We start from the raw sequence: 24,981 nt of genomic DNA on the forward strand, positions 1-24,981 counted from the left end.
ATGGAGGCAGTTGTGTCAACATTCCTCTCTCTTCTGGCAGTAAATCTGACTTCAAGATGTTGTCACATGAAATATTGGACTATGTGAGGGGAAAGGGTGGAGGATAGATCCAGTAAAAGACCTGGTTGACAAGGCTTAACAGAATTTAAAACTAAACTTTGTGAAAGTTAAGACCAGGTTCAAAGTGGATCTAAAAAGAATGGGCCTAAAACAGATGGCTTTCCTAAGATAACAGCAAATTGAGCATCCTTCTGAAGCTGTGTATATTTGGATTGTAAGCTAATAAAATCACACTAGCAGTTAGGAATTAATTAAAATGCCAAATTTAAAAATTGTATCTTTTTTTCTTACTTTTTATGTCCTGAAACATAGCGTGTTAGGTTGTCTTACTGTCGCGAGCAGATTTCCTCTACAAAAGAGGGAGAAAGAAAAAGCTGTGTGGGGAGCTGAAGGAAAGAGAACATAAAATGACAGGAGCAGACAGGAGAAGTCTAAGTGCTATTCTACTGGAAAAATGGGGTCATACAAAGCACTGACAAAAATCATGGTAATAGGTGTGTCACTATTTCTCTTGTTAAGAGCATTTATTTCCTAGCGTTTCTTTTTTTTCTGTTTAGTATTATGCTTCTGATTTAGAAAACTAATTTATTTCAAGGTTTTGCCACTTATTACAAAGAGAGTCAATAAAGATGTGGTAGTGTGGGTAAATCTTAAGTTGCAGATTTGAATGCATTGCACAATGTCGCAATAATGAAAACACTCCCACTTCTTCCAATTATCCATTCATCCATCCATTCATTCATTCATCCATCCAACCAACCAACCAGTCATACCTTAAGATCAGTTTTTGCTCTATGCCCTCCAAAATAAACCATATACCCAGCACATGATTAAGTTCTTAGAACAGAGTTTCCACTGTTTTAAAACCCATGAAAGGAGCTCTTGTCCCCCTTCCTTGAGTAGCCAATCAACAGTCTCCTGGTTCCTTCTGGCTCTTTGAAGAACCGCTCTGACTGAATGCCTCGGGGCTTCTACCATGTCCCTGAGACTCAGCAGTCCAAATCCAGAGAGGCAGGAAAGGGTCATATATCAGTCAATGACTTGTTCTGTATTGTTCTGCATTTCTATATATATGTATATTGTCAGCTTTACTCTAACGTCACGGACTTGGAAAAAAAATTCAATGTGAGTACATGACCCCAAATATGTGTCACAAAGGAGGATATTGTTTCTGTGAAAAGAAATTAAACTAAAGTTGAAGAGAGGATTGTTTTTCCAGTCATGGTTTCCACTTTGGCTACACATATTGCTTTTTTTATTCAAAAGAACTAAATGAACACACAGAGTTTAACAGCCATACGCTAAAAGGCAATCAAAGTTGTAGTAAAACAAACAAACAACACAACTAAAACAAAATATATCTTACAGCTGGTGACGGTTTTGCAGTTTCTTTAGGCCCTTCTATACAAAAATGTATTGTAAGGCAATGAAACCAGGCAAAGGCCAATCAGGCAAATGACTGCAACTTAATAGTTACACAGTATTATGGTTTTAAGCATATGCACTTGTTACAACAGTGGTATTATGGTAGTATTGTACAATCTTTCGTATAAGATTTGCTTATGGGAGGCTGCAACAACAAATGGAGGGAGCAGAAAGATTACAAATTTCCTCTGCAGCTATAATGCCATATAATTACACTCTGCGTCATGCAGTTAAGTGTTACACAAACAATAACATCAACAGAGAACAATTACAAAGCCAATGTAAACTTTAGAGAAGGAACGTACTCTTTCTGCAGATTTGATTAAGAGCCAAAAATAAGCAACACAGCAAAACCAAAAAAAGCTAATATAATATGAAAGTCAGTTCATTCACACCAAAGAAAACAGAGGAACCCACACGGTCATATAAGCACAGCTTACAAAGATAATAAAAAAAAGTACACAATGTATACAAGTAAAATGTTGAAAAAAATAAAGAAATGGCTTGTACCTTGATGAAAAAAGATAGAAACATTTTGTTAATGCAATATTCTTCAACTCAAAAAACATGCCTAAAGCAGATTATCATCATTTTTTATGCCACTAGTTGTTCATGTAGTTCAAGTTGTAAAAGCTGCTATAAATTAGCTTTTTTTTCCTACCTGAAAACTTTTTTGTTTGTGTTCCACAACAATACTGTCATGGATGCGAAATTATGGGGTCCGCACTTGGAGTAAACAGTAGCAAAATCCTTTGGCAGATATGACTTTGGTTTTACACACAAAATAAAGTACCATTTAAGTCTCTGTTTTTGCCAGAAGCAAGAACATTCAAACATCCTCCTAAATTTAGCATAAATCTGCTGGTATTATTTAATTCTTCGAAAGCTATTTTTGTCACAAATTAATCTTACTGATATCTATTCAAAATAAGAATTTGACAGTGACCTGATTTTCTGAGGGATCAAAGAATCTAGTTACAGAATGTTGAACAAACAGAAACTAAAGGACGTTACATTGTTTTGGTTCTCTTTTTTAGCTTAGTGGTTCAAGTACAGCAAGAGGACATTCTCTTTAATCTTAGCAAAATCCTTTCATATAAATCAACAAATGAGATCTGACAGAGCTGACCAAGTGATGCTGATTAAGCTTCAAGTGAAAAAAAAAGCTTAATAAGACTGAATCTATTAATGAAGAATTAAAATGTTCTTATTTTCATTTGTGAACTTTAAACCATCAAATCTGAGTGATGGTTGATCAAAGATTTTTTGTTGTTGTATTTTTTAATAAAGATGGTCATAGAAATACTCAGATTCATTAGACTAATTAAAAATTTTAAATATAATACCAAGAGTAGACATTCATCTGCAAAGAAACTCTTTAAGGCTGGAATGATCTTGAAAAGCTTTGGTGTAAGAGCAATACTGATGCATGTTGGTCTAAGTAAGTCAGAACAGAAAAATATTAGCTTCTAGTCATCAGAGCACCGATTACTCACTGTCACCGTCTGTGCATTACATGCTAATAGCTATTTTTCTGGCCCTTGTTCTTTTTTATTCCAGCTGTACAACTCATAAAGAAATGAAATAAGTTTTGAACATGTCAACACTTTTCTCAGTAAATGTATTTGTGATGGGGCTATTGACATGAAATTCACATCAACTCAGCAACAACATAACTATTATACATATAAACAAACAAACTACTAAGTCGTACAAAGAAATAAATCTAAAAATAAAAGTGTGTAATAAAAACTTCAAATATAAGAACAAAAACGCCACACAAAGGCATAGAAAACCAAGAAAATAGCTGAAGTTTGTTTGTAGGAATTAATCCTGCCCTCATCAGTCTCAGTTAACATTGGTTGGCTTAGTCCTTGTTATTGGCCTTTAAAAGGGTTTCTTACTATCAAGGTATCATAGAAGAAGCATGTCATAATCAGAAGAAGCTCTCTCAGGACCTTCAGATCCTAATTCCTAAGATCCTAATAGAGAATTAGTAACATACATGATTCTAATTTTTTTAATGTCTCAGTTAGAGCCATTGGGATCATCATTCAAAATCGGAAAGAACATGTCTCCATAAACCAGCCATTGCAAGATTTCTGATAGAGGAGTCAAAAGAATAATCGGCAAAGTTCTCTAACAGCCAATAATTAGTCACAGAAAGCCTCAAAACGACCTGAAATTAGCAGGTACATTCCTTTTTATGAAGTAATGCACTCATCCCATGTGGCCTCAATGCACACTCACTTTACAAAACTTCATTGCAAAGGAAAAAGCATATTGATGCTTGTTTCCTGCAGAACATTTGGACAAGCCAATCAAATATTGGGAGAGTGTAGTCTGGTCAAATGAGACCAAAAGGAATTATTTTTAATGTTATTGCACACTCCAAGTCTGGAGCACTAATGGCACTGCATATCACCCCCTAAACACCATGCAAACAATGAGCCCCAATGTAGCACTCCACCATGAAGCTTTCTATTTGGGAGTGATAGCATCATAGTGTAGCCATGGTGTACTAGTACAGCAATGGTACTGGTAAATTTCACATAATCAATGAAAGAATGACTAGAAAAATGTACCAGAACAATATTGATAATAATCTAAAGATGAAACAGGGTTGATTGTTTTAACAAGACAATAATCTTATTAAAACAATCAACGAAACAGTCAATGAAACTATCTGTTTCCAAGACAGTAAGTAAAATTGCTGGAATGACTTGTTCAGTCACCTAATATGAATCTGTTTCAAAATGTACCCCCCTACTGAAAACAGTTTGTGTGAACGAATGGGTCAAAGTTAAATTTGAGCAATGCATGTGAATACTTTTTCCATACAGGAGGCATATTGAAATACTCTTGATTTCAGTAAGCACATTTAAAACCTATTCTCTGTGTCATTCTACTTCCTTACACTTGATGCATCGACTGATTTGTGTGGATTACATTAGTTGTTACAGACAGCGCATTTCATATCAAAAGCCTCATTAGAAGTGAATCTACAAAAAAAAAAAATATTGATGTAATCAATGCTCATTTTACATGCAGTAGATAAATATAAATGTGGGCTCATGGCCCAGCAGCTGAGATGAATGAACTTTTAGATAATGTCCCTGTTTACTGTTTTGTGTTCAGCTCCAGACAAAATTGTGTTGCGACTTGAATACATAGACTTGATATTTAACAATGGTGTTACGGTTATCATAAAACACGCTCCTGGTGTAATTCTTTTGTGCCTTTTATTTCAAAGAGGTTGTTACTTTTGAATGTTCCTGGAGGCACTGCCCTCAAGCTGTTCATTGATTAAAAAGCTATGTTGCTGCTAGCTTCAAACAAACAGTTCAGTCTTCTAGAAAATAATTGGCAACTGCTCAGAATTTTTCCAAATGCTTACTTCACTACCTGTGGTGGCATAATGGCTGTTTTTTGCTGGAGTGTTTTACTTTCAGGTGTATCAAGGGTACCACCTTTGCCTTTCTTCCTAGGTGGCTTTTTTATGGGAGTCTTCTTCGGTGTAGGGTCCAGAAGGTCCCCCATCCTGGAGCCGTTCAAGTCCTGCTTCTCCGGGCTCTTGGCTTCGGGGGTCCCAAAGTTGTTGGTGATAGGTGCCACCATTTTCTGAAGGTTGCTTGTGGTAGGCAGCAGAGGCTTGGTGGAGCCCTGCTGACTAAGTCCACTGGAGTTGGTTCTTTTGGCTTTCTGTGGAGGTGTGGGCTTCTCCTGGTTATTTTTTGGTTTGGAGAGACCATTGGTCTTTGTCAGTCCAGTCCCCTCATTCCTGTTGATGCTCTGAGTTTTCTCCTTGAGCTGTGCAGCCAGTAAAGTGGCCGCTTCAGAATTCATATGAGGGTGGATGACCTTCGGGCTCTTTGGTGGCTCTTTAGTACTCTGCTTTGGATTTTCAACAATCTTCTTCTCAGGCGATGAGCTACGGAAACTGCTTATCATTTTTAGGGCATTTTGGACAACACCGTTGATGTGCTCCATGTGACTTGGACTGCTGTGCTCATCTCCAGACTTTTTACCTTGTAGCAGTTTGTGTTTGCTAGGTGATCCATTTGCATTAGTATCATTTCCATCCTGTTTCTTCTGTTGGCTCCGACTCTTTTCTTTTATTTTATGACACTCTTCATTCTTTGATGAGCCATTGCTAGAGCTCCTCTTTTTCTCCTTTGACACTGCAAATGCCCTATTCCCCCCTTGTTGCTCTGGTTGTTGAGACCCTGTTGCATTTCCATGAATCCATGACACTTTGGGTTTAGTAGATGGATCTGGTGGCCGTGGTTTGGGCTTGCCAGGTGAAGGGGGAGGTTTCCCATTGCCCTTGGCTTCTGATGTAAGGTTACCATCACCATCTTTGCCACTGCAATCATCCTCCTTTGACTGCTTGGAGAGGCGGGCAATGCAGGCGTATTGGGCAGCAGACTCAGACCCACTATTTGAAATCTCACTGTCAGAGCACTTGAGTATAGACAGCTCGTTGCTCTCCGGTTTGGTGACACTCGTGTCTTTTAGTGAAGTGTACTCTCCTGCATCCTCCTGGAATGTGTCATCCTCTGAGTTTTCGTCCACAGGGTTGGGGCTCTGCTTCCCTTTGCTGTCACTCGTGGATTCTGTTGATTGTTGGCAGAGGATTAGTAAAGGATACAGTAAGTTCACATTACTTTTAGATTTAAGGAACACAACCTCAGCTGGTCAACTATGTACACTAGGCCATAGCAATTAAGAAGGCCAAACAATAAAATAAACTTCAGGGTACACAACTCAAAAAGCTATACGAGTGTGTTAGTTTTAGGGGATGTAACAAATCACCTGGCACAAGATCTGATAATAAAACATTATGATATTTCTCTGTCATTTCAGTCTTGCTCAACACTTTACATTTGTTTTGAAAGCAAATCATCATTTATGTAATCAAATCTAAGCAATTGTTATCAGCTTTATATACAGTGTGTGTTACAAGAATGGCACACTGCAAAACTCCAGAACAACCCCATGAGAATCTATATAGTACATGTTTCTTATATAGTTGGTATCTTTAGGGTTTCCCACAAATTTGTTGAAATCTTGTTTTTTCTTTTCTTTGTGAATCTAATATGTCTTGTTTCTTGAGCTGAAGAGCGCAACAAACTGACGTAAAAAAAACCCAGTGGTTTATATACTCTAAATGAAGACATACCTGACAAACTGTGACAGGTTGAAAACAGTTGGACTGATATCTTGATTGATGTTGTTTTCAAATTGTTGTTTTAATTTTCTGATAACTAATATCTGTCATAGATAAGAAAATCCCTTCAAACCAAGACTGAGTTGCAGTTTCAAACTTTGAAAATAGAAACTAATAGAACTGGTGTTTTCCATCAAACTTTAACTCACTCATATGTGCCATATGCTGACTAAACCATTCCATTTCCTGTTTATACTTAACTTGCTCTCTAGAGAAAACCTGGATCTAGATGGCCTATGATTAGAAGCAAACTGTCTTCATAATGAGAAATACAGAAGTGTATGAGTCACTGGTGTCACATGGGAGTTGGCCTCTTTAGAATGTGTTTAGCTCTGTGTTTGCGTGTGCATTTATAGACCTCCTATGCCAAAGATAATCTGTAAATTTGACATCGTCATTCCAGATAACTAACTGTTTATTTGCTTATGTGATGACCAACCTTCATGCGGAACACAATAAACGGGCCCTTCATCTCCGCTCTCAAAGGAAGAGAAGGACTCCTGGGAGGACCATGAGGAGGGGGAGGGCTGCTCGGCCATGGAGGGCGGCTCAATGAAGCTGCAGTTAAAGGTGTTCTCTGGGTCGTGGTGTGCTACTGAGAAGAGAAAACAAATGCAGAAGCCAAAAGGTCATTTCAAGAGTTTTGTTCTCCATTACAAGAGTAACAAGTATGTTCCCACCCAGTGTCAAAGAAGTAAGAGGAAAACAGGTTTTAGTTAGCTCTGTGGAAAAGATTAACTTTTTAAGAGCAAATTCAGTAATCTAGCAGCTTACCACATTTTTATATTTGACAGTTAAAGGTTAACCAATAGATTTATGAATTCTACTCAAAACGTCATTATAGGGATTTGAAAAGACATTCAGGACTAAATCATTCTGAATCACTTTTAACCTTAGCATTAATTAGCTTTTGTTGTTGTTGTTGTTATTTTTTATAAAGACAGGTGCCAAAAATACTGATACAGGCATTTCATTTCAATAGGTTAGGATATTGTAACGATGTCTTAAATAGTCTGTGAAAAATCAATTAGGAATCCCATGCAAAATGATGCTAGCATAATCCTGAGCAACAACAGGAAGACTCATCACATCACACCAGAGTCCCTGCAGTAGCTCTGTTTTGTAAAGGAATGCATTTAAAAATCCTGTTATTGGTCTAAGGCACCAAATGATGTTGGGGTTATACGGGTTTTAGTGTTGCACATGAGCATCTACATGACTCAGGTCACATGAGACCTGTTCACACATTAGTATCAGGGCCAGAACCAAAGAAATGGACACATCTTTTATTAATCTCCTCAGCTCTCAAACTCCTTGAAAAGTGGAAATTTGCAACAAAAAAAAAGGAAAAAGGATTAAAACATTACATTTCATGTAATAAAGGTCAAACAGAGTCTTTCTCTGGTATTTTCAAAATGTCTTGGCAATTTTTTTGTTTGAACTTTGCATTTTAAAGTTTATCTCCTTGAACTTTATGATGGAGTTTTACTATTATTACTTTAATGTTCTTTTTCTTGATGTGGTCTTCACTTGTAGGCATTCATTTATCTGTAAAGCACATTGAATTATGTACATTAATAGTGATGAAAATTTTAAAAACAGGCTGGCTAATTTTACTTAAGGGTTTTAAAAACTAATGTTATTTAATTTCTGTTATCCATTCCCTATTAAAGAATTTAAACTAACAATTGATGTCACTGCAAGTAGTGTTTGAGAGCTGCATTTTAAGATTGTTCTGTTTGAAGCTATTCTCCTCTTTGTTTAAAAGCAATGTAAGTCTTCTTCCAATAAATCTTTTTCTCAGTCTCAATGTAGGTCAAATCCTGTTTCCCTCTCCATGCCTCCCAGCCCCCATCAGTCACCACAGCGCTCTGCTGACCCTTCAATGTCAGGACAGCTGTGGTTTCTAACGCATACTTGGAGTCAGCCTTCCCATCTGGTGTGAACAGTTCAGTACAGACCAAAGCTGCTTTCCCCGTTAACTTAACATGAGCAACCACATCAGATGCTCCAGTTTACATACCCGATGACACATGGGTCCATCCATTTGTTTAAGCTTCAGATAAACTGACTGTGGACAGATTTACAAGACTTTACAACAAGTTTGTTCAGGGATGAATTTTTGCACTTGAAGCGTTTTTTTTTCCAACTCTAGTGGTCTTTATTTGATAGTGTTCGGACAGGAAAGCAGGTTGTGAGAGAAGGGGAGGACATGAGGGCTGCATCGAGGACAAGGCCTCTGAATGTGGGTCACTCCTGCACTTCAAGTGTTTTAATTTGGAAAAAAAATAACGAATACAGTGCCGCTACAAATTATTTTAGAACTATATAAATGCGGAGGAGATCTTCTGCCCCTCAGTAATGATAATTTACATATATGTTTAATGAAAGGTCACACAACTTTAATATATCATTTTGTTTCCACATCACTGATAAACATATTTTCTACATTTGTTAGAAAAGTTTATGCAAAGACACCAAGATCAATTTAATGAATCTTAAAATGAGGATTGAAACATGGGTGGAAGAAGACCTCATTAACTTGTTGGAACAGATTCAAGACAGTTTAAAATAAATTGTGCTTGCACTGCTCTTGCCAAAATATGTGTTTTCCAAGTGCCTTTCATTTGAAAGCTTCTTCTAGTTGGAAAATTTTAATCTTATCAACAGTAAGAGTTAATAAAGATGAACCCTCAAAATCACTTTTCTCTCCATATTTTTTTCAACCAAATCGTGTTTTAAACCTCTGAATTGAATCTCAGAAGTGCATCTGTACTTTTTTCTATGTTCACAAAAGAATGATTGGGGCATTTAATTTGCAACACACCACTTTCTTCTACCTTTGGGTAAAAATATCAGAGGAAAGTTTCTCTAAACCACTCAATGTCATTTAAGAAAGATCTTTGTTAAAATTTGAGAAGATTGTTACAAGAAAATAGCTGCTTTCAAGTTTAAAGCAAAGTTTAGTAACAAGCTGTTATAGATTGTGGAAGAAAAATAACCAGTTATATAATAAGGCTTTTTATGAACTTCATTAAGAATGCTGAATGAATAATAAAGAAGAAAAATATCGACAAAGACAGGGAGAGTATCCTGTTTCCATTGTAAGATCAGCAACAGGGAGTCAGACAGACACACAGTCACTAAGGAATGCAGAGTAGCTAACTTATGCAAAAACCTCAGCAACGCTAATAAACAAGCAAACACATGCATCATTAGATGTATGCAGTGCAGGACAACAACTGCCTCTGAAAGCTGCTGTCTTGAAACCAGAGGTTTAGTTGGGAACATTGCCTTGACGATTCATCGCCACGGTGATCCCTCCCTGCATGAAGGCCTGCACACAACAGCACATTATTGACCTATCACAGCTGCACAGCACCAACACCGCAGCTGCTCTGTGGGGCTGAGGTTGTCAGGAAACAAGAACGGTGGGATACAGAAAGAAAATTACTTGAAACCTGCCGAAGTTGTACGGTGATTATAATGTGACAGTAGTTACGGAAATAAATATGTCTGAGCCTTTAATGTTTAGTTTCCAGTTTTAAAAAATGCAGTTTAAAACAAAATACACTTAATGAGATCTTTAGGAAGAAAACCTTGGATCACACCATTTTAAACTATTCGGCTTTATAGGGTGAGAACACCCCCGTCACACACACACACACACACACACGTAATTACATAGGCAACAGTTGCACTCTGACCTCTGCATTTACAAGTCAGTTTTTCTCTGAGCAAATTAAGATGAAACAACAGATGGTGAAGCTCTTTGCACCGATTTACAAGAAACAATTTGGAACCAGATGATGCAAGGAATACCAGACAGACACAGAAAACGCAGGGTGTGGAGTAAATACACTCAGAGTGGAATGCTAACCTTCAAGCAAACAACCTCGGTTTGTCAAACAGATTTCTCTGAAGCTAGCAATGCAAAGAGTAAATCTTTTCTGTTTCCTATTGCTTGACCCTGTTATTCCTTCTTTAGTTTTGCCTTGGCACATTTATTGACACTGACCCCAGTGAGGATAAATCACAGTTCTGACACACACTAAAGTAAGTTTGACCACTTCCTGTTTCCAGCCCCAATGGGCCCCTTCTGGAATGCATGTGTTCAGTACCGTCTAGCTCCTGACAGAGTTACTTTCTAAATGTTGCCAGATCACACTTCACTGGGCAGCTCTACAGAAAGCAGAGGAAAGCAAAACATGGAACAGAACACACCAAGAAACAGAAGAAACATTGAATATTCACAATAAGTAATACTTGATGTGAAAGTTTTTGTTTTAGGATTTACAAGTGGTTGATTGTACCATAAACCTGACATTTCTGACTGTTCCCATTAAAATATTTTATTTGTAGCCAAAATATATTCCTACATTCCCCTTTCATATTATGAAGGAGAATGTGATCCTTCATAATATGAGAGATCACATTCTCCATGTGATCCTGCAGTATATAGGAAGTATATTTATGATGGTGAAAACTCTGTCTCTGTACTGTGATGGAATTCACATTGCAAGCAGAATTTAAATAGAGAAAAAAAACATGCAGTAAAACAGTGAAGACAGGCTTGGCAGTGATGGGAAGCTATTTTGCTAAAGCAACATAAAATTACACTGATGGGTCTGTTGTTGTTTCTGGTTCCCCCTACCTCCACTCCATCACACTATTGCACATTAGCCGTACATTTTATTGGTGTACAAACATGCATGAGAGCATCACAGCTTAAATGTTTTTTACTGCACACAGGCGCCACTGTTATATATTTTACTTAAGTGGTATGGAAATGTCAATTCAATTACTTAATAATTACATTAATCCTATGCAGACCCTCTGTATGAGTGAATGAAGATTCATTCAGCAGGGCAAACGTTTTGAAAAATTTAGCTAAAAATTATTCAACTTGGAGGACTGACGATCATCGTTTCATTTCTAGATGGACTGGTAATGCATAAAAAAATATGAAACAATGACATCACACCAAAAGGGACTTTACTGTGTTTCCCACTGACAATCTTTTAGCTGAAAAAAGGCTAATACACCTGACTTAACTTTATAGCAAAGATACATTTTGACATATACAAAATTTTGTGAATGCAAGAAAACACTGGGAGTCATGGTGTAGAAATGGAGGGGGTAGCATCATTCTTTTTAAGTTTAAATAGTTTTAAAGCTACAGTGGACATGCTAAAATGGTCATACCTGTTAAGACAAATCATAAAAAGTTAGTGATGAATAGTCAAGCATATTTGCCACAAAAATAAAAGTGCACCCCTCTAAAATATTAACTTAACTTAAAAATGTTTGAAAAACTGAACAACAAAGACAACAGCCTGTGCAGACAAGATTCTTTTGGGAAAAAAAACTTATTGGTTAAAGATTTTGATCAGAATATGCTTTTCATTTTAAATTAGGCAATAGGACAAACCATAAATATGACAAATTGTTTGCAGAAGGGGGTTGAAAGATATCTCCTTTGACTACAATGAAAAAGACTGCGCTCACAGACACATATGTCACACACACACACCACGAGACCTCCGCATGTAGCTGCAATGTCTAACCAAACAGTATGGCCTTTGATAGAGAGTCACACACATACGGGCCCCTGAACAACTACTTGCCATTATTAAACAATACAACCTCCTACTCAGTGTAAGGAAAAGAGCATATTTTTTGGGTGGGGGTTGAATGAAAAGGGGCAAAGAAAATGAGAAGAAAAAAGTTACATGATTAGGGTCGTAATAATATGAGCACATGGCATTTGAGAGTGCCAAGAATAATAAGGGTCTCTAAAACCAGTGCATTCCTTCTAAATGAAACCCCACATTCGTCTGCCAGCCACCGTACACTTTTCAACTCTATTCATCATCTATGGAGCAGATGAAGGTAGCACTCAAGGAAAAGTCTCACACTGACGCTCATTTATGGATGTACTTCCCTGTGTTTTAGTAAACATTTGTAAAGTCAGGCCTATCTGTTTTAGGAATAAAATTTCTCCGTTAATAAGTTGAATACCATAACATATAGTTTTTGGCTGGGATGTGCTGGGATATGAGGAGAAAAAAAGCTTTTGAGGCTTACCGACTACTTTGGGCAGTTTCTGTCGCCTCAGTGGAATACGGGGAAGTTTAGTGCTGATTCGGCTGAATCGTCCACACAAAATCCGCTTGGCTTTTTTGCTGTTGGTAGAGTTGTCTCAGTTAGCATTGAAAAGGGATGATGCCATGGAAATCTAAATGAATCATTGAAAAGAGGCATTTTAAACCTGGCCCTCTGCCTCCTTGGAGGGCTCATGCACCAGCTTTTATCCATATGGCAATGGCAAATAAAAACACCCTTTATTATTTTACCCCTTTATTTTTGTAACAACTGTCTATATGCGAGATAAATTCTAAAAGACAATGTTACTTTTTATTTTAATCAAAATTTCCATCTATCACTCACTTGTGGTCATCTTTGTCTTGACAGAGGCAGCAGCAGCACAGCAGAGAAAGTAGGGCAATCAGTAAAAAGGAGACCAAGGATCCAGCTGCGATCACACCCATCCGCTGGTTGGGCTCTGAAAGATAAAATGCAGTAAGTAAAGGGTGTGCCACACGTGTGCAGGAAATGCCAGTTTCAAAAGAACGACAGTCAAATTCAGTTCGTTTTTATGACTTACTGTAAAACTACATTCAACCTGAGCATGGGAACTAAGTCCAAGCACTTGTACGTGTAGGATTTGTATTAATGTGATGCCTTGGTGTTGCGTAATTCCTCCCCAAAGACATGTAACCACTTACCCCTTCAATGCAGATTTCCTGCAGCAACCTTCCTCCCCTCGTCCTAAACTCTCATCGTTAAATGATTTATTAGCACCCCTCCCTCTCTCAAATAGGATACACCCCAAGGATAATAAGTACTGTATTTCACAAGCATGGACAGTGCATTGCACTTGCAAGGACAAATGAGAATTAGATGAGGAAAAGTTTCTTCAGTAAGGAGTTAACTGACTATCATAAATAATGCTAAAGTGTGGGTGTGGCAGTTTGTAATTGCTGATTTTGAAAGAGGAGTTGTGCAAGAATGACAAGGTCTTATAATATCGCTGACCAGCCTGTCAACATCCATCTTTTCCTGTGGCCAAAAATCGCTATGATCGCTGTGTGCTCTAACCCAATATGCTTCATGCCTGTCTGAAAAAAATGTCTTTCCAAATCAACACCTTTTGCTTTCCTTTGTCTCAATTTCAGTTTCTCTATTTCTTTCCATCTTTCCATCCCCATTTCTTTCAGTTTTTCTTCCTTCTCTCCCTTGTCTCTACTCTAGCTATGAAGAACAGAGCCAACAAACACAGCCATAAAAAGGACATCAGCTTCAGTCTGGAAATGCAATCAAGGACCCTGAATCTCACCTCAGACCTGAATAGATGTATTTGTTACTATGAAATGTGTACGAAATAGACGGTTAATGCACTGAACTTCTGTCATTCCAGACCAACACATTCTGTTGGTCTGGTGTCTAAAGAATACACTAATCAGCTGCTCTGATATGAACACATACTGTAGTCTCAGGGTGGACCCATTTCTGCCTTCAGATTTATCTGGTGATTGTGGAGACCAGAAAAGTACAATGTGCTGCTACCATGTTTAATAAACCAGTCTGAGATGATTTGTGCTTTATGACATGGTGAAATCTCCCTCCGGAAGTAGCTATCAGAAGATGGGTACACGTTGGTGTGTCCACATTTACTTCTCCCAATGCAAAGTGAATTGCTATGATAGTTTGCTAAAAACTAGAGAAGGTAATGCCAGTCCCTTTGACTTTTCACAATGCTTGGTTTGTGTCATGATGTGACAGAACTTTCTGGTTTAACTGTGTGGTTCAGTTGAAGTAACTGCAATAGAGATTGAACTGCTGACCTGAGTAAAGCGTTTTTGTTACATAGATTCTTCAAAATAACATTTTTACACACTGCAGTGAAAATGTGAACCTTGACAAATCAGTCAAGTTGCCGTGAGCTGCACAGAAGAGAAAGAAAAGCCGTATGCGACTCGCAAGTTGCTCATTAGTCACTCCTGGTCTAACTAATGAGTCCCCCCACATTACAAATACTTCTGATCACACCCTGATCAAGGCGTTTATGTTTTAGCCAAGCTGTTTCAGATGAAATGGTATTCAATTCAATTGAATTTAGATCAATTTATTTATACAGCGCCAATTCACAACAAATATTGTCTCAAGAAACTTTACCAAACAAAAAATACTAATAATTTAAATTCAGTTATAAATACCTTTCAATTGATCTGGGCTATCAAACAGTACAGTATGCTCAATTAATCATTCAAAGTAGATTAAAAAAGTTTCAATTTATGTTCACACAACTACTACTTACTGGTTAATTTCTCTTTCTTTGAAGTCCATTTATTTTAAGGTTAGTCAGTACATAAAAATCTTAGTTGATCTAAAGCAGGGGTGCCCAAAGTTGGTCCTCCAGTGCCAGCATCCTACACGTTTTAATTCTCTCCCTGGTGGTAGCAACAACCTTTTCAGCATGTCAATGTTATGCTTAGGCCTTCTAATGAGACATCCTTTGATCCAGGTGTGATAAACCAGGGAGAGAACCAAAACATGCAGGATGCCGGCCCTCAAGGACTGACTTTGGGCACCCCTGATCTAAAGTATTTGAAATATTTAGACACACCTATCTGGTACTGACAACTAGGTTACTTAAATTTCCTTTCTTCTCCTTGTTAATTCTCAAGTTTGAACATCAGCAAGTTGTCTCTGCCATATCTACAAACATTAGGGTTGTAATAATATGAACACATGGCATTTGAAAGTGCCAAATGGCTTGTGGCACTCTGCCATGTGATTGACTTATATTTGTTTAACAGGCATATACAGCATATTTCTAATATACTTCTAATATGATCATTTTTCCTCAGTTTTTTGATATGGAAATTTCTTTCAAAAGCACAATGATACCAGTGCCAAAACCAGCACATGCATTTAATCTCAAAAGTATTGCCATAAAAATGGATGTTCTTAGCATAGCATAACAAAATAGTGGCATAATAAAAGTTCTTCCAAAAATATTTGCCGAGTGAATTTTTTCTGACATCGTTTACCTTTTCTTCTACTTCAGTAAGTCCTTAAGCTTACATTTGTAGTTTATGAAGAACAGATTTTATAACATAAACACATCTCCATTATAATTGTGGTTTTAAGTATCTCTTAAATTGACTCCAGATGGATAGACCACTAGAGATTAAAAAAAATCTCCCTGTTTTGTCAATAAAAATTCTATTTTGATGTGGATAGGAGGCGTAATTGCAACAGAAAATGTTACTGTTGTCCAATCCAAATCTAAGGTTTTTTATCAGTGGCAAAAAAAAAAAAGAATGTAACCAGGCCATTCCTGATTAAGGCTCTAATAAAAAAGGATGCATTTTTAAAAAATTATTCTTACGGAGATGACAGGCACCAGACACAGGGTCACAGTTCTTGTCATTGCAGGAGCATGTTTGGTTGCAGTTGACTCCATACTGGCCAGGCTGGCAGGTCTTATTGCAGCTTGAACGAGGAAGAGAAATGACAGCAATGCGTTAAATGTGTAAAATTGAACAAGATAGAAAAAAAGGCCTAGGAGAACCCTCAAACACTAAAAGAGAGTCTATAAATGTAAACTAAACTCTTCTATTCCCAAGATATACAACTGTGTTGCGAAAATAAAATGAAAACGATCAAATCTTTTCACTATAAAGTTACCAAGGACATAAACATGTTTTCTTTTTACACTATGCACTGCCTTACAACTTACTAGATGCCATAAAAGCCTGGGTCACAAAGGCACTCTCCGGTGACAACATGACAGATGCCATTAAAACACTGGCTGCAGTTGTTCTCACAGTTCTCGCCATATGTGCCATTGGGGCAGCGTACCTCACACCTATCACAAATAAGAAGTATAACACCAGTACTGTTAATTTAAATTATATTGATCAGATGGCCCAAATAGCAGAGCTATGAAATTAAAAATAGGTAAAGAAAAGGTTTGGTGTTACCTGTCCCCAATCCAGCCAGGATTACAGTGAGAACATTTGCCATGAATGGGGTCACAATGGTGACCGTCCTTACAAGTGGGACACACTTCCTGACAGTTTTCCCCAAAGAAGCCCTTGGAGCAGAGCTGATCACATCGTGTCCCATTCCAGCCTCTGTCACAGGTTATGCACCGGCCCTCGGTCACCTTACAGGGTTGCTGACCCTTGCAGTGTCCACACCTGACAGCATTCAAGAAAACAGATGCAGAGTTATAGTATCAAAATCTCGTTCTCATTTCAATATTGAATATTCAAAACAGTACTAGCCTTTAAAGATGCACAAAGAATTTGGAGACTTTTTTTGTTGTTTGACACTCCCGGTAGGGATTCCAAAAATGTAATTAAATTAAATTGAGTTTATTTATACAGAACAAAACAAGAATTCAGTTTATACTAATACATTCATAATCAACTCTGCTGGGTATTGGCCAATTTGCACCCTAATCAATTTTAGCTTTTTATGTTTTGGTTATTTCATGGTAAGAAAATGAGGCATCTCCGACAGGACATTAATTGTAAGGTTAGTCAGAAAACACAATGGGAATGTTTCCTCAGAGAAAACTGACTTCAACCTCAGTTCAGTTGACAACAGGGAGTCTGGATGTAATATAGTAAAGTATATTGTATATTGTGTAATACATATAAAGAATAATGTTTTCACTTTGAAATGTTAACTGACAAGATGCTCACGTAATATGCTGATGACACTTTAAATTGTCAGCTCAAGCATTTTTCTGTATTATTGTACCACACCCTGTTTTACAGCAGCTGCCATCACACACATATATCATTTCTGCTTCTTCTGTACTAAATAAATGAAAACCACTCAAAGGAGGAAGGCTAAAAAAAAATAAAAAATTGTAAAATTAGTTTCAGCTGTAAGAGTTTTGAAAAGATTCAATTGGAATTTGGCCATTAATTTCTGATAAGTGTCTAATACATTTGATTGACATAAGGAACGGTGATATTTTTTCTTTTGAAAATTGTCTATTAAGATACATTCAACAAAATATAATGTTTTTTATAGTATTTGCTTTAGTGTTTTTAATTATTGGATAACGTGAAAACCAGAATAAGCATTTCCCCATTATTGTTTCTCACCATGGATTGTTACAAACCACATTTTACACTAAAAACACAAAAGCACACAACAATATGGATTTGAAATACAACATCTGTAAACTGGTTCTTGTGTTTTAAAATGGTACATTTACTGCCTGACAGACATTTTCCCCCCACCTGTTTCTGCAGTTTTGGCCATAAAATCCAGCAGGACATGGTTCCCTGCAGAACTTCCCACGGTATCCTGGAGTGCAGGTGCATGAGCCGTCAGCCTTGTTGCACTTGCCGTGGATGCATTGGCACACTCGATCGCATCGAGGACCCCACATCCTGTCCTTGCACTGGCAGCGTGTCGTGTACTGCTCGCACGGCGAGCCGTTACAGTTGCACTGGTTTGCACAGTTCCTCCCAGTCCAGCCAGGATGGCACAGACATCGCCCCGTATTCACGTCACAGACAGAATTTATGCTGCAGTAGCACATGTTGTGGCAGTGTGGACCCCACCACCCAGTGTGACAGGTACATTTTCCTGTGTCTTGGTCACAGTTGCCCTTTTGGCACTGACAAGCATTCTCGCAGTTGGGTCCCCAACGATTGTGATTGCAGGTGCACTTGCCGGTCAAATCGTCACACTGGCCATTAGGATAACAGTTGCATCTTCCTTTGCAGTCAGGGCCCCAGAACTGGGCAGGGCACTCTGTTAAAGCAAAGTAAAATGAGGGAATGTGAAAACTGTTATTGCATTAGGATGTTCAGTTAAATCTTTGTAGTTTCACACTGAACAGAGAAATGCTAACATACAGATGTTTGCAAATGTATGTTACATTATTATGATAAATAAACATAAATCTTTCCTCATGAATACACATAAATTATATTTTGAACTTATACTTTATTTTTCTAATTAAGGTTTTAATAAATTTATTTATATATATATATATATATACAGAGAGAGAGAGATGTAAATAAAACAAATATTTGATTTGTGCTCTACAAATTGATTGATTGATTGATTGATTGATTGAGAGTATATTATCTAGCCAGTCTGCAGTATTTTTGTTGTCTTCCATTTACCTGAGGTCAAGTAACAGGTCTTTGAGGAAGAACCATGCATGCCTCTCCTCAAACCACGCAGCAGCTCATTCTGGAGGTTCCTAAGGCAATCCCAGGCCAGCAAAGATATACTGTACTGTATCTTCAATGAATTGTGGGTGTGGTGAGGGATACCCTCCCTGGTCATGGTCAGAATGGTAAATCAATAGCTTCACCTTTTTTCTGCTCTTTCTTTAACAATACAGAGTAGGCAGCAGACACATTACTGCAGATAAGTTCCAAATCCATCCAATTAAGTGCAAGAACGCTTGTATGCTTCACAACAATGATCCACCGATGATTTTACATACAGTTTGAAGAGGTTACAATGCACTTAATTATATGAGGGCAGACTGAAAATTAGCATATTTAATATTGGTGTAATAATACCGATTACACCATTGTATTATGCATAAGCATGCTTATATTAAAGTGAACCAAGCAAAATTGCTGAGGTTTACTGACATAACACTTTCATCTGGGTATTTCCCCTGAACCTGTTTATTCTGTTATCTGTTTAGGGTCAGAGGCATGTTTTTTTATCATCATTATGTGACCAGAAACTCCTTTGATTAAGTCTCTTTTTGAAGGAGACCTGGCCAACATGAGATGATGAATGAATACTCTAAACAAGTAGTCTGCTCTTCTTTTAGATTTGATTTCTTATTTTCTGAGTCTGATTATTTTATTGTTTTTGTTGTCCTGTGTTAGTTCAGTTGTTTTCTTGCTCTGTCTGTATGCGTTCATCATAGTTTGTTTTGTTATTTTTTTGTAGTAAACTACCTTGATTCCTTCACTCTTCCTGTTATCTATTTGTTAATTACAAGTAACATGGTATATCAAGATTTTTTCTGTCTTTAGAACCACAGATTTTTCAGAAAATTCTTCACATTGTTTCAAATTCATTGCGCAAAAGTCCTCCTGAAAGGTTTTAGAGTGAATGGCGTTTTCTCCATCTTTATAGTACACAATACTACCCCTACCCCACCTGTTGTCAGGCACCCCCAATTATCTGGCATTTAGATGTCTACTACATTTTTTTTGCTGTTGTTTAAAATGAAGACAAATTCATATATTGGAAATATTTCTGCTCATGCATCAAAATAACTTTAAATTTCAAGAAAATTGAAGAAGAGACACCTATCACTTTTATTAAAGTGACCTTGTCTTAAAACTAAACACTGCAGTTATTCAAATGAATAGTAATTATTAATTTTTTAATTTTTCTAAGCATCATAAATTTCAGAGTTTAATTATGTGCTGTTCTTTTTTTTATTATATTTTAATTTTCAATGCTTTGGGCTCAACATAAAAAGCTGCAAAGTGGCTTTTATTCCAAGAATTTGTTCATGCAGTTTTTTTAGTATCCAAACAAAGCAGAAAACTCAGATATCTTCCACCTAGAAAGGTGAAAAAATAAGGCCTCACTTGTGTCACAGCTGGCTCCAAAGTATCCATGTCGGCAGCGACATTCATTCGGCCTGACACACACCTCATTTTCCTTACAGGTGAAGTTGCCTTCACAGACGGCTGGAATGAAAAAGAATAGACCAGATTATTACAGTGGCTCACACAATGAGCCGTTTGACATGTTTTGATTAATGCAAGACCTATTCCAACGTACGTGTCAGGCATTCATCTCCCAGCTGCCCCCATCCACTGCAGCAAACCAATCTTGATGACCTGGAAAAAAACAAACTCGAAGCTATGAGACACCGAACGAGAGGGCAGAGATAGAGCACTGCACTGAAATGAAGTAAAGCAAACACATATCAAAGAGGCAGCATCCACACCCAGCTCACGTGTCTTTGAACTCACAGTTCTTAGTTTCCCACTTCTGCTAAAGTGTGCAAAAGATCAAATGTAAAGCACATTTGTTGTATAATTACACTAATATAATTAATTATAGTCTATATAAGATAAATACACTCCATCATCTATAACATCTGAGTTAGTGCAGTTTATCATGTTATCTGACTCTTCCCTGTGGGGAAGGAGCATGAATATTCAAAGAAAACATTTTGCAGACAGTTTTAGTCTTGACAGGATAGGACGGATGTGTCTCCTTTCCTCCCTTCCCTGTGACCTCTTTGGGCCCCTGCAACACGTCAGCTTCCTCTAATGCTTTGAAGATGGCGGCTCCTCAGAATGAAAGGAGCAAAGCTGTGCTTTATCCTGCCCAAACAGGCACGTGTCTAGATCTATCATCAGTAGTACTTCTCATAAGAGCAAGATAAGACAAATTACTAATATTATTTGTGGATTTTGCATTCATAGCACCAGGTTTGATTCTCCCCCACTTTTTTATAGCGCTTTTAGCGCTGCCTTTAAATCTTAAAGGTATAGATTCAACAAGGAGTCTGGAGCATTTCTCAGATATTTGTGTCCATTCTGACATGTTAATGTTGTGCAGTTGTAGCAGATTATTGGCTGTATATCTGTGATGAGAATTTCACGTTTCACTATTTTCCAAAGCTGTTTCACTGAATTGAAATCCGGTGGTTGTGGGTCGGTTCGCTAAGGTTGGCATTTAAACAATGCCAAGCTGGTACTAATGAGCATTGTGTGCCAAGAATAAATCCCTGCTACCATTGCGTTACCTCCACCAGCCAGACCCATTGATACAAGACACATTGTTCATTTTGTTTATATGTAATTCTAACACTACCATGTCAGTGTTGTAGTTGAAATTGAAACTCATCAAACTGGCATCACTTTTCACATTCATTCCCGCATACATTGGTTGAGCTACTGTTGCTTTGTTTAATCTCAAACCAGTCTACCAGTTCTACTCTTATCCCTGACAATAACAAAGCATGTTGAGTTTATTTTTGAAAGACAGGTGTGAAAATCACAGCAGTTTCTACTGAGGCTGGTCTGTGTGGCACTACCAACCATGCCACTCTTAAAGTCACTTAAATCCATATTTTTTCGCTTTTGCTCAGTTTAAGCTTCAGCAAGTGGTTTTAGCCAAATCTAGAAGCCTTAAGTTACTGTAATTTAATTGGCTTAAATAATATTAGTGTTAATCACAATAATGTTGTGATTATTGAGATTATTTTTCAAATATTATATGTAAATCTTTACTATTGACTTGAAAGTTCTGCAAGCAACCTGGATGAGTAACTACATGGCAGGTCTTCACTGGTTAATCTTGTGTTTAAATAATTTTTGCATGTGTGTCTGTTTATTACCACAAAACGTATATATCATAGGCTTCCATAGGAGCTCTGTTTTTCTATTTCTGATTCAGAAACATATCAAGGCTGACAACTTTTTGGTTCCCAAGTATTTCAAGCAACAGCTAGACTAGAAAGCAATGGGTGATGAAAGGCCACATCATGACCAAGTTAGGCTATTATTGTCATTCCAGCTAAATTCAGCTGCTGATTTTGCAATGTGAGATCATGGTGGATATGCTTACAAGTGTATATAAATTTTTCTCACTTCCCCCAATTCACATGATTCAGTGAGGAAGGCAAAAATGACTATTTCAGGCATACCCAGAAACAAGAAATGCTCTTGCTCTTTTCTTGTTGGGAGATTATTTTTATGCAAAAACTGAAAAGCAGATATGCCAAGCTTTGATGAGTTGCAATCTTCAAGTATTTATTTAAATTACGATTGTGGTTTCTTACAGTACCATGAATGATGTCAAATGTCATTTAGATCAGAATTTAAGAGATTTGAAGAATTTTGAGGCTAAAAAGAAATATGTTTGACATTTAGTATAGAAAACAGAATGGTGTTTGTCATTAGAACAATCAAGATTTATTTTTTTTCCTGGACATAAATTCCAAGTTCCATCATGACTAGCAACACACATAAAACCTCCTGAAATCATTATTATTTGACAATCCAGTCACCCTTTTGTCAAACTTGTTGGAACCCCAGGCCAGAGGGGAGAAACCTTGATCAGTTATTTTTTCAAGAAATATTATGTAAACACAACTTTATGTTATGAAAGAACAACTCCAGACTACTTCCATTCTGAAGGCTTTGGAAATTGTAGTGAGTGGCTTCATCCAGATAACCTATTTTCAGTGTGGTCACAATAATCTATACTTACTGCACATAAAAAAAATCTATATATTGAAACTGCCGTGAAAAAAACAGGTCGTTCTGAGACAGAATAAACAGAAACTTAAATACACCAAATAGACACAACATGACATAAGATTTTTTGAGATTAAAGATATACTAGCAAAAGATGCTTATCTGTTTCTGACCAAGCAACTTTTTTTTTCTTTTCTTTTTTTTTATTTTTTAGAATTCATCGACATCACTTCAACATGTTTGGAAGTTGCAGTCAGTAATTGTGGACTTGGATGTCTTCCTTTTAGACAAGAAGCCAGATATGCAGAGGCTTCGCCAAAAATCTTCAAGAAATTCAGATTTGCAGGCAGACCAATCAGAATTCAACTTTTTTTTTTTTTAGAGCTCCCATGCTTTGTAAAATGTAAAACTTGACTTTTATAACTAACTGGTTGTGTAAAAGGTTGCCACGAAGGCCAACAGAGCGACTCCTACAGATAAAAACACTCCACATGTATGCACATCTGCACAGCTGCCTTCTTTAATGAACTCCTCCCCCTGCGCCTGCTACAGTGAACAGAAACCGCGTTATGCACCTCAAAAAATAGGTCAACGTGGATAGCTTTAAAATTATGCTGATGATTATAAATACTACAGCATACAGCTTTAAAAAGTTTCATGATTTTGAAATGGCGAGAACCGATCAGAAAGTAAAACACTCGCAAAACTTTATATAAAATTTTGTCACCTGTACAGTTTAAGACCACATTTTCTTCCAAAGAATAAGACAGCTGACCCCCATTCATAAGTTTATGTAGCTGCATTCATCTCTGTCTTAATTATTTAAAGCAGACTCGCAGAAGCAAAACTTGGACGTTCATGTCTATGTTTATATTTTCAGTATGTAAACTGAAAACTACTTAAATAAAACGCATACAAGCAGTTTTATCCACCCAGCATGGATTCTTACCCGGATGCTTTGCACACATTCCTGCCTTTAACGTTGAGTTCTTGGCTGAAAACGGAGCAAAAGAAAAGACAAAGCAGCGCAGCGGCAGTAAAACAGTTCTTTACTTCCATTGTAAAAGCAGCAACATCCTAATGTAGACGCCACTCTTACTCCACATTTCCCCTTTCTCCAACTTTTTTTTTCTAATGGCGATGTTTCACTCTTCCTTTTTTCACGTCTGTTTCTTTCATAATCCAGATGTGGTCACGGTCTATGCTTAATGAAAAAACTCTTAAAATCCTCGGAAATTAGGTGTCCCAGCACCGAAGCCGACGAGAAACTCCGTAATCCCCAGGATAGTTTCAATAAAACAGAGCAAAAGTCCAAATTTTCAAATCAGCTGGTTCTCTTGGTGCCACTTCGTTGCGTAGTTTATTCCATAATAGTTCTGCAAAATGCCAAAACATAGCCTAACGGACTCCTGACTCATAAAACAAAAGACATTCCCTAGATGAAGAAAAAGCCCCATCAACTTGTCTTGAACGGTGTTTAGACTGTTGTTAAACTTTAGAATAGCAAAAAAAAAAAAAAAAAAAAAAAAAAAGTCCAAAGGATGGCTTTGACTTCACCCTCCTGAGGAGAAGCACCTAATCCGTAACTTTCGTCCTTCTCTTGCGCTCTCAGGAGTGGCAGAAGGGAAATTCCTGATTTGTTACTCTATCTTTGGCTTTGTGCGCCATGCCTCCGCCACCAAAATTTACATAGGCCTTCATGCAACAGGGGCGCAACGTGGTCTGCTGTAATGGCCTAAGTTAAAACAAGTACATAAATGTAAAATAAAATCCTTTTAAAAGATATGCAATATCAAATTACAATGACTGAATTCGAAGGAAATCATATTATTATAATTATTATTATTATTATTATTATTATTATTATTATTATTATTATTATTATTATTATTATTATTATTATACTTATTATGTGTGTTATATTTCCCATAGGACCATAGATATCATCTTAGATTTGTCATAGTC

The 24,981-nt window shown here is 37.2% G+C and overlaps 1 protein-coding gene across 1 annotated transcript; it reads right to left on the reverse strand.

The window, feature by feature from the left end:
- Positions 1-1,279: 1,279 nt before the first annotated feature.
- Positions 1,280-24,699, reverse strand: scarf2 (scavenger receptor class F member 2). Its single transcript, XM_023343924.1, has 11 exons — positions 23,966-24,699; positions 20,585-20,643; positions 20,389-20,490; positions 18,046-18,565; positions 16,768-16,986; positions 16,524-16,652; positions 16,173-16,276; positions 13,166-13,280; positions 12,803-12,900; positions 7,155-7,310; positions 1,280-6,101 (listed from the first exon to the last, which is right to left on the reverse strand). The coding sequence occupies exons 1-11, from the start codon at positions 24,073-24,075 to the stop codon at positions 4,879-4,881; spliced, it is 2,835 nt and encodes a 944-aa protein (XP_023199692.1). The 5' UTR covers positions 24,076-24,699; the 3' UTR covers positions 1,280-4,878.
- Positions 24,700-24,981: the final 282 nt, after the last annotated feature.

The sequence above is a fragment of the Xiphophorus maculatus genome, chromosome 12 (genome assembly GCF_002775205.1).
Source record: "Xiphophorus maculatus strain JP 163 A chromosome 12, X_maculatus-5.0-male, whole genome shotgun sequence".
Classification (NCBI taxonomy): domain Eukaryota; kingdom Metazoa; phylum Chordata; class Actinopteri; order Cyprinodontiformes; family Poeciliidae; genus Xiphophorus; species Xiphophorus maculatus.